This window comes from Olea europaea, unplaced genomic scaffold (assembly GCF_002742605.1).
Source record: "Olea europaea var. sylvestris unplaced genomic scaffold, O_europaea_v1 scaffold6102, whole genome shotgun sequence".
Lineage (NCBI taxonomy): Eukaryota > Viridiplantae > Streptophyta > Magnoliopsida > Lamiales > Oleaceae > Olea > Olea europaea.
In genome coordinates, this window is record NW_019264453.1 from 1,055 (window position 1) to 12,331 (window position 11,277).

General features: G+C 31.3%; 2 protein-coding genes across 3 annotated transcripts; both read left to right on the top strand.

Moving 5' to 3' along the window:
• Positions 1–4,839: 4,839 nt before the first annotated feature.
• Positions 4,840–7,988, top strand: LOC111389695 (copper-transporting ATPase HMA4-like). Its single transcript, XM_023014639.1, has 4 exons — positions 4,840–5,086; positions 5,700–5,964; positions 6,626–6,925; positions 7,947–7,988. The coding sequence occupies exons 2-4, from the start codon at positions 5,707–5,709 to the stop codon at positions 7,986–7,988; spliced, it is 600 nt and encodes a 199-aa protein (XP_022870407.1). The 5' UTR covers positions 4,840–5,086; positions 5,700–5,706.
• On the top strand, positions 7,318–10,816 carry LOC111389694 (copper-transporting ATPase HMA4-like). Of its 2 annotated transcripts, none has more exons than XM_023014637.1 (5): positions 7,318–7,560; positions 8,174–8,438; positions 9,099–9,844; positions 9,969–10,440; positions 10,511–10,816. In XM_023014637.1, the coding sequence occupies exons 2-5, from the start codon at positions 8,181–8,183 to the stop codon at positions 10,799–10,801; spliced, it is 1,767 nt and encodes a 588-aa protein (XP_022870405.1). In that variant the 5' UTR covers positions 7,318–7,560; positions 8,174–8,180; the 3' UTR covers positions 10,802–10,816. The 2 variants fall into 2 exon arrangements, with proteins under 2 accessions (XP_022870405.1, XP_022870406.1); XM_023014638.1 differs by having other exon boundaries at positions 8,179–8,438.
• Positions 10,817–11,277: the final 461 nt, after the last annotated feature.

Consider the following 11,277-nt stretch of genomic DNA (forward strand, 5'->3'; position numbering starts at 1 on the left):
AAATATATCGAATAATCTAAAATAATGTGGCTCAAACAGGCTCTAAATAATATAATATTAGTAAATAAACAAAACAAAATATTCTCAATAAAGAAATAAGACTACATAATTGGGACAACAAACTTAAGTTTGAAGACCAATTTGCTCACTTTTAGAGATTGACTACTTGATCAATTTTTGGGGAGGGGGGGTGCAATTTTCCCAAATGATAATTAAAAAATAAATAAAATTAATTCTTGTTCTCCTCCTCTCTCTGCGTTACCCACGCCCTCGCAACCCACCCCACCCTACAATATAAAACGACAATAATTTCAAAATTCAACTTGCCCTTTACGGCAGCCTTCTAATCTAAATGAATATCGAAAATAGTTAAAAGTACATCAAACGTGTGTGTTAAAAATGTGTATAATTCGTCTTTTTATTTAAAAAAATCAATTATTTTATTAATATTTATTATTTTTTCGCGACAATAATTTTTAACATTATTTAGAAAATTTCCTAATAAACTTTAAATTTTTTTTAATGTCAAACGAGACATCATTTAAAAAAGTAAGAATTTCAATAACAAACTAACTTTATAAATTTATCGACAATTGTACGGTAGTTGAATGCACAAATCTTCTATATTCTCTCGAAATTCATTTCGCGAGCTATGTCATAGACACATCGAATGATGTAAATAAATATCGAAAATAGTTAAATGTACATCAAACGTGTGTGTTAAAAATGCGTATAACTCGTCTTTTTTCTTTAAAAAAATAATTATTTTATTAATGTTCGCAACAATTTTCTTAATATAATTTACATTATTTTCTTAAAAAAATAATATTATGCATCACCCAATATTAAAAATAAAAATAAAAATAAAAATTAATTTCTCCTGGCACCCAAGAGCATGCCAGGAGCAAAATTGCTTCGTGGCAGAGTTGCTCTTTGTTTAGTGTTTATATATATATATATATATATATATCACTTTTTTCATTTGGTGATTTATTTAGTTGTTTTTTTATAAATATATACTATAAATCTTCTATAATCTCTCGAAACTCATTTAAAAAACTATATCACAAACACATCGAATGATCTAAATGAATATCGAAAATAGTTAAATGTACATCAAACGCGTGTGTTAAAAAAAGTGTATAACTCGTCTTTTTTCTTAAGAAAAATCAATTATTTTATTAATATTTATTATTTTTCGTGACAATAATTTTTAACGTCATTTAAAAAATTTTCTAATAAACTTTTAAATTTTTTTAATGTCAAAAGAGACATCATTTAAAAAATTAAAACTATATCACAAACACATCGAATGATCTAAATGAATATCGAAAATAGTTAAATGTACATCAAACGCGTGTGTTAAAAAAAGTGTATAACTCGTCTTTTTTCTTAAGAAAAATCAATTATTTTATTAATATTTATTATTTTTCGTGACAATAATTTTTAACGTCATTTAAAAAATTTTCTAATAAACTTTTAAATTTTTTTAATGTCAAAAGAGACATCATTTAAAAAATTAAAAAATTCAATACCATGCTAACTTTATAAATTCATCGGCGATTGTACAATAGTCGAATGCATAAATTTTCGATATTCTCTCGAAACTCATTTCGAGAACTATGTTACAGACACATCGAATGATCTAAATGAATATCGAAAATAGTTAAACGTACATCAAACATGTGCGTTAAAAAATGCATATAACTCTTTTTTTCTTTAAAAAATATAATTATTTTATTAAAGTTTATTATTTTGTCGCAATAATTTTCTCAATATAATTTACATAATTTTCTTTAAAATTTTTTTATGTGAATGACGTCAATTATTTTTCTTTTTGGACGTACAAATTCCTAATAAAATTATTATCACATTATAATTTATATGAGTTATAGATTGTTATACTATTTTTCTACTTTTCTCCATTCCTTTACGCAACATCTATAAAAATATATATATATATTTTTTTCTCCATTCCTTTACGCAACAATTAATCAAATTTGTAGATTTATTGAGAAAAATAAATAAATATTTTGGCCTATTAATATTACCTAAAAAATGATAGCCCGTGCATTGTACGGATGAAAACTATATATATATAATTTCTAGCTCTAAAAAACTAAGTTATACCTCTCGGCTTGGACTGATACAAAAATAAAAAAAATATTGAAGTGCACATATTTTCACGAGGAGAGCATGATAATTACGACATATTTAGACCCTATTTGCATTTTAATTTTAATTTATTTTAATAACCCATTTCATGAAATCTGCAATTTTTTAACAACATATTTCTTCAACTTTTTCAAAATTCATTAAGAATATGATTTCAACCCTCACCAAGCATGTGCTTGCTTGGTTTTCATCATGTATGATGTATTATACTCCACTCGTCCCATTTACATTGACTGATTTTGTTTATCACATTGATTAATAAATCTTATTTAATATTATTGAAAAATAAAATTGCCAAAACTTTCCTAATTTATCCTTATTTAAATTTATACAAGAAGTGAAAAAAATTGGTTATAACTAAACAAATTAAGCCCCTATTTAAGCCACATTTTTACCTCATTAAAATGAAAAATATGACCGTTATCCATCACATCAAAAATAGTTAAATGTACATCAAACGTGTGTGTTAAAAATGCGTATAACTCGTCTTTTTTCTTTAAAAAAATAATTATTTTATTAATGTTCGCAACAATTTTCTTAATATAATTTACATTACTTTCTTAAAAAAATAATATTATGCATCACCCAATATTAAAAATAAAAATAAAAATAAAAATTAATTTCTCCTGGCACCCAAGAGCATGCCAGGAGCAAAATTGCTTCGTGGTAGAGTTGCTCTTTGTTTAGTGTTTATATATATATATATATATATATATCACTTTTTTCATTTGGTGATTTATTTAGTTGTTTTTTTTATAAATATATACTATAAACCTTCTATAATCTCTCGAAACTCATTTAAAAAACTATATCACAAACACATCGAATGATCTAAATGAATATCGAAAATAGTTAAATGTACATCAAACGCGTGTGTTAAAAAAAGTGTATAACTCGTCTTTTTTCTTAAGAAAAATCAATTATTTTATTAATATTTATTATTTTTCGTGACAATAATTTTTAACGTCATTTAAAAAATTTTCTAATAAACTTTTAAATTTTTTTAATGTCAAAAGAGACATCATTTAAAAAATTAAGAAATTCAATACCATGCTAATTTTTAGAATTTTAATTGTCATGCTATGTTGATGATTCTTTATTGTCATTTTTTGAAGCAAAGCAATGGAAGTGAATGGAAAGGATGATTTGAGGTCACCACTTTTGAAACTGTCAAAAGAGACATCATTTAAAAAATTAAGAAATTCAATACCATGCTAACTTTATAAATTCATCGGCGATTGTACAATAGTCGAATGCATAAATTTTCGATATTCTCTCGAAACTCATTTCGAGAACTATGTTACAGACACATCGAATGATCTAAATGAATATCGAAAATAGTTAAACGTACATCAAACATGTGCGTTAAAAAATGCATATAACTCTTTTTTTCTTTAAAAAATATAATTATTTTATTAAAGTTTATTATTTTGTCGCAATAATTTTCTCAATATAATTTACATAATTTTCTTTAAAATTTTTTTATGTGAATGACGTCAATTATTTTTCTTTTTGGACGTACAAATTCCTAATAAAATTATTATCACATTATAATTTATATGAGTTATAGATTGTTATACTATTTTTTCTACTTTTCTCCATTCCTTTACGCAACATCTATAAAAATATATATATATATATATTTTCTCCATTCCTTTACGCAACAATTAATCAAATTTGTAGATTTATTGAGAAAAATAAATAAATATTTTGGCCTATTAATATTACCTAAAAAATGATAGCCCGTGCATTGTACGGATGAAAACTATATATATATATAATTTCTAGCTCTAAAAAACTAAGTTATATCTCTCGGCTTGGACTGATACAAAAATAAAAAAAATATTGAAGTGCACATATTTTCACGAGGAGAGCATGATAATTACGACATATTTAGACCCTATTTGCATTTTAATTTTAATTTATTTTAATAACCCATTTCATGAAATCTGCAATTTTTTAACAACATATTTCTTCAACTTTTTCAAAATTCATTAAGAATATGATTTCAACCCTCACCAAGCATGTGCTTGCTTGGTTTTCATCATGTATGATGTATTATACTCCACTCGTCCCATTTACATTGACTGATTTTGTTTATCACATTGATTAATAAATCTTATTTAATATTATTGAAAAATAAAATTGCCAAAACTTTCCTAATTTATCCTTATTTAAATTTATACAAGAAGTGAAAAAAATTGGTTATAACTAAACAAATTAAGCCCCTATTTAAGCCACATTTTTACCTCATTAAAATGAAAAATATGACCGTTATCCACCACATCAAGCCACCATTTTTGAATTTCTATCTCTGATGTGGGGCCCATAACAACTCTATTTCTCATTCTCATTATAATGTGGCTCAAACAGGCTCTAAATAATAGAATATTAGTAAATAAACAAAACAAAATATTCCCAATAAAGAAATAAGACTACATAATTGGGACAACAAACTTAAGTTTGAAGACCAATTTGCTCACTTTTAGAGATTGACTACTTGATCAATTTTTGGGGAGGGGGCGTGCAATTTTCCCAAATGATAATTAAAAAATAAATAAAATTAATTCTTGTTCTCCTCCTCTCTCTGCGTTACCCACGCCACCCCACTCCACCCCACGCCCTCGCAACCCACCCCACCCTACAATATAAAACGACAATAATTTCAAAATTCAACTTGCCCTTTACGGCAGCCTTCTATTTGCTATGACAAGAGAAACCTTCTGCTAACCTTGCCGGCCTCTGTTTACGCGTAAAACCCTAATTTCTTCTCCCTTTTCCCTTCCCATTATTGCATACTCGAGCGTTTTTTTGCTATACCAAACGAAACGCTTCGAAAACCTACCAATTTTTTTCTGCTAAAAAGGGGAATAATTCTTCACGCGATTCTTCTACAATAAATATTTATCAGGTACGCTGTTTATACATAATTTGCAAGCACTGATAAAGGCTCCCTATTAGGCTAAGGTCAATATTTTTGTTTTCTAGAATTTTCCTGATATCCAGCAGCTGGAATTTTTTATATGTTGCGCGATTTTGTTGCATCTACGTAAGAACATGTGCAAAGAATTGCATTTAATTCAAGATTATTTATTCTTTTGGAGTTTTTGGTTATCATTTTTGTGGAATTTTGATTTTGTTGCAACTGGACAATACTTTGGTTTCAGTTCTGGTTAAGCTTACTATATATTGAATGCAAAAACTTCCGAAAGTTGTATTCAAATTTGGTTTTTTTAAGTTGAAATTTTAGAGCATGTATAACAGATTCTTGGAACTGTTTCTGTATTTTATGTCTAGATGTTGGATATCCTGTGGTTGTTACCAACTGCTGCTCAGTAATGATGTTTTTAGTTAGTTAAACAGACGATAAACCGATAATGTTAACTAATAATACAGAATAGATAATTCGATCAGTTGTTTGACTTGGATTTATTGATCAAACAGTCTGTTTGAGCCGAATATGATATTTTTAGAATTTTAATTGTCATGCTATGTTGATGATTCTTTATTGTCATTTTTTGAAGCAAAGCAATGGAAGTGAATGGAAAGGATGATTTGAGGTCACCACTTTTGAAACATCAAAATGGTTCTGTTGTCACCATTGCGCCCCCAAATAATGGCGGAAACAAGAAGATTAGGACCCTTTCCTTCAAAGTTGGGGGCATAACATGCGCATCTTGTGTTGCTTCCATAGAATCTGCACTTGGGAAGTTGGAAGGTGTCCAGAGTGTTATGGTCTCGGCGCTTCAAGGCCAGGCTGTAGTGAAGTACCTACCACAACTCATAAGCGTAAGTCAAGTTTAATGCTACATTGGCGGATGAATTTCGCAGTTTAGATGTCAGAGTGCAACTACAGTGGACTATTCCAGTGCAGATATTTTTCAAAAAAATTTTTTTTTTGGTGTTATTCTTTGCTGATTTCCCAGTTTTTTCAGTTTCTTGTTGCCAACTGCATCACTGACTTCTTTTATAGCTTTAAAAAGGGGAATTACGTAGTTTTGCAAGTCAAATACTCCACCACCTGGGAATAAACAGTTAGCTTTCGAGGAAAATACATTCAGATTTTCAGTACATCTACCTTTTCATGCTCATTAATTGAAATTTCTTAAAGGAAAATAGAAGAACAGGAAATTGCTTTCCATGTACATGCTTCATGAAATTTTATAGGTTTGAATTCCTTATTTCCTTTAAGCCCCCATTTGGCTCCCATTAAATTACATTCTATTTCTTTCTCTCCTATTTTCAACCACACAATCTTCCTAAAATAATATTACACTTAAGTTGAAAACTCTCCCTTCTTTTTCAACCAATCATTTTTAAAAAAAACACTATTCCTCTCATTTTCATTACCAAAAAATGGGGGCCAAACGGGAGGTAAATTTTTATGCAAATTTTTTCTTTTCTTTCTTCTTTATTTTGTGGGAAATATTAATAATATACTGTCTATCAGGCAAAAACTATAAAAGAAGCAGTGGAAGACACAGGTTTTGAAGTTGAGGAGTTTCCGGAGCAAGAAATTGCAATATGCCGGCTCAGAATTAAAGGTATGGCATGCACAAGCTGTTCTGAGTCAACAGAACGTGCCCTTTTAATGGTTGATGGAGTGAAGAATGCGGTTGTTGGTTTAGCTCTTGGAGAAGCTAAAGTCCATTTTGATCCGAGTGTTACTGATACCAACCGTATAATTGAAGCCGTAGAAGATGCTGGCTTTGGAGCTGATCTCATAAGCTCTGGAAGTGATGTGAATAAAGTACACCACATCAAGCCACCATTTTTGAATTTCTATCTCTGATGTGGGGCCCATAACAACTCTATTTCTCATTCTCATTATAATGTGGCTCAAACAGGCTCTAAATAATAGAATATTAGTAAATAAACAAAACAAAATATTCCCAATAAAGAAATAAGACTACATAATTGGGACAACAAACTTAAGTTTGAAGACCAATTTGCTCACTTTTAGAGATTGACTACTTGATCAATTTTTGGGGAGGGGGCGTGCAATTTTCCCAAATGATAATTAAAAAATAAATAAAATTAATTCTTGTTCTCCTCCTCTCTCTGCGTTACCCACGCCACCCCACTCCACCCCACGCCCTCGCAACCCACCCCACCCTACAATATAAAACGACAATAATTTCAAAATTCAACTTGCCCTTTACGGCAGCCTTCTATTTGCTATGACAAGAGAAACCTTCTGCTAACCTTGCCGGCCTCTGTTTACGCGTAAAACCCTAATTTCTTCTCCCTTTTCCCTTCCCATTATTGCATACTCGAGCGTTTTTTTGCTATACCAAACGAAACGCTTCGAAAACCTACCAATTTTTTTCTGCTAAAAAGGGGAATAATTCTTCACGCGATTCTTCTACAATAAATATTTATCAGGTACGCTGTTTATACATAATTTGCAAGCACTGATAAAGGCTCCCTATTAGGCTAAGGTCAATATTTTTGTTTTCTAGAATTTTCCTGATATCCAGCAGCTGGAATTTTTTATATGTTGCGCGATTTTGTTGCATCTACGTAAGAACATGTGCAAAGAATTGCATTTAATTCAAGATTATTTATTCTTTTGGAGTTTTTGGTTATCATTTTTGTGGAATTTTGATTTTGTTGCAACTGGACAATACTTTGGTTTCAGTTCTGGTTAAGCTTACTATATATTGAATGCAAAAACTTCCGAAAGTTGTATTCAAATTTGGTTTTTTTAAGTTGAAATTTTAGAGCATGTATAACAGATTCTTGGAACTGTTTCTGTATTTTATGTCTAGATGTTGGATATCCTGTGGTTGTTACCAACTGCTGCTCAGTAATGATGTTTTTAGTTAGTTAAACAGACGATAAACCGATAATGTTAACTAATAATACAGAATAGATAATTCGATCAGTTGTTTGACTTGGATTTATTGATCAAACAGTCTGTTTGAGCCGAATATGATATTTTTAGAATTTTAATTGTCATGCTACGTTGATGATTCTTTATTGTCATTTTTTGAAGCAAAGCAATGGAAGTGAATGGAAAGGATGATTTGAGGTCACCACTTTTGAAACATCAAAATGGTTCTGTTGTCACCATTGCGCCCCCAAATAATGGCGGAAACAAGAAGATTAGGACCCTTTCCTTCAAAGTTGGGGGCATAACATGCGCATCTTGTGTTGCTTCCATAGAATCTGCACTTGGGAAGTTGGAAGGTGTCCAGAGTGTTATGGTCTCGGCGCTTCAAGGCCAGGCTGTAGTGAAGTACCTACCACAACTCATAAGCGTAAGTCAAGTTTAATGCTACATTGGCGGATGAATTTCGCAGTTTAGATGTCAGAGTGCAACTACAGTGGACTATTCCAGTGCAGATATTTTTCAAAAATTTTTTTTTTTGGTGTTATTCTTTGCTGATTTCCCAGTTTTTTCAGTTTCTTGTTGCCAACTGCATCACTGACTTCTTTTATAGCTTTAAAAAGGGGAATTACGTAGTTTTGCAAGTCAAATACTCCACCACCTGGGAATAAACAGTTAGCTTTCGAGGAAAATACATTCAGATTTTCAGTACATCTACCTTTTCATGCTCATTAATTGAAATTTCTTAAAGGAAAATAGAAGAACAGGAAATTGCTTTCCATGTACATGCTTCATGAAATTTTATAGGTTTGAATTCCTTATTTCCTTTAAGCCCCCATTTGGCTCCCATTAAATTACATTCTATTTCTTTCTCTCCTATTTTCAACCACACAATCTTCCTAAAATAATATTACACTTAAGTTGAAAACTCTCCCTTCTTTTTCAACCAATCATTTTTAAAAAAAACACTATTCCTCTCATTTTCATTACCAAAAAATGGGGGCCAAACGGGAGGTAAATTTTTATGCAAATTTTTTCTTTTCTTTCTTCTTTATTTTGTGGGAAATATTAATAATATACTGTCTATCAGGCAAAAACTATAAAAGAAGCAGTGGAAGACACAGGTTTTGAAGTTGAGGAGTTTCCGGAGCAAGAAATTGCAATATGCCGGCTCAGAATTAAAGGTATGGCATGCACAAGCTGTTCTGAGTCAACAGAACGTGCCCTTTTAATGGTTGATGGAGTGAAGAATGCGGTTGTTGGTTTAGCTCTTGGAGAAGCTAAAGTCCATTTTGATCCGAGTGTTACTGATACCAACCGTATAATTGAAGCCGTAGAAGATGCTGGCTTTGGAGCTGATCTCATAAGCTCTGGAAGTGATGTGAATAAAGTACATTTAAAACTGGAAGGAGTCACTTCTGATGATGATTTCATTACTATCCAAAACTCACTCGAGTCTTTGGAAGGTGTAAATCACGTTGAAACAAATATGGATGAGCATAAGGTGACTATAAGTTATGAATCGGAGATTATTGGTCCAAGAACTCTGATACAGTGCATCGAGCAAGGTGGCAACGGAGACAACCCTTATAAGGCAACCTTGTACACTCCACCTAGAGGAGGAGAAACAGAGAGACAGCATGAGATCCTTACATATCGGAATCAATTTTTTTGGAGTTGCCTATTTTCGGTTCCAATAATTGTTTCTTCTATGGTACTTCCAATGCTTCCTCCATATGGAAATTGGTTAGACTACAAGGTTATCAATATGCTAAGTGTTGGGGTAGTTTTAAGATGGTTACTTTGCACACCCGTGCAGTTTATAATAGGCAGAAGGTATTATAATCTATCTCTGTAGATACATATATTTCCAAGTTTCATATTTATTTTGGCTGCCGATATACAGAATGCTTAAGAATCTTACCATCAGTTGGTCTTAAACTCTTTATTACCTTATCAGGTTTTATGCAGGATCATATCATGCTCTGAGACGGAAATCTGCTAATATGGATGTTCTTGTTGCCTTGGGAACCAATGCTGCTTATTTCTATTCGATATATATAATGATAAAAGCATTGACTTCAGAGTCATTTGAGGGGCAGGATTTCTTTGAGACTAGTTCCATGTTGATATCTTTCATTCTCTTGGGAAAATATCTGGAGGTTTTGGCGAAAGGAAAAACATCAGATGCTTTAGCTAAGTTGACAGACCTAGCTCCGGACATGGCTTACCTTCTAACACTAGATGGTGATGGAAATGTCATTTCAGAAATGGAAATTAGCACACAACTGATACAAAAAAATGACATACTTAAGATTGTTCCGGGAGCCAAAGTTCCTGCTGATGGTATTGTTGTTGATGGTCAAAGTTATGTGAATGAGAGCATGATTACAGGAGAAGCCAGTCCCGTTGCTAAAAAGCCTGGTGATAAGGTATGGATAACTCTTTGGCCATCAATTTAAGTTCTTATACATATGTATATATAATAGGCCCCGTAAATAGGTGATTGGCGGGACTGTGAATGAGAATGGATGTATACTTATCAAGGCCACTCACGTTGGTTCAGAAACTGCACTTTCGCAAATTGTTCAATTAGTTGAAGCTGCTCAGCTTGCCAAAGCACCTGTTCAGAAGTTAGCTGACCAGATTTCGAAGTTTTTTGTACCCACAGTTAGTTCCATTGCCTTTTCCATAATAGAATTTACATATAATTGTCTTTGCAGTCTAAAGTTCCTAGAATGTTTTATTTTACCATATAAAAGATGGAGTTGGGATAGAAAAGCAAATGTTTAATGTGGATATAAATTGTGGTAGCAGTATTGGATAACTAGTAGCTGTTTGTCTCTCCAATAGTATTTTAACTCCTCTATTATAATTTTCTTGTTATACTCCTCTTCTGTCCGAGTACATATGTTTATATGTGTGACTTTTTATATAGAGAATTTCAGTTCGTGGATGATGTTTTATTAGAGTTAGTGTTAATCCTATGTTGGCATACATTTCTATGTGCATTGATGAACAAGCTATTAAATGTTGAAACGAAGATTGTGGTTTGACTAATTAGTGAATTTCACCTTATTATTTTTTAACTGGAAATCTAATATAGAGCATGTTTGGATAATATGAAAAACATTTAAGTTCTGATCGCTACATGAACTCTGAAGTCGGTGGTAGAAAACTTTTAGAAAGAACACCTGATCTTTTAACTACAACACCTGATCTTTTAACTACTGGAAAAATAAGTTGCCAGTTGTGTTTTTGGAAAAAAA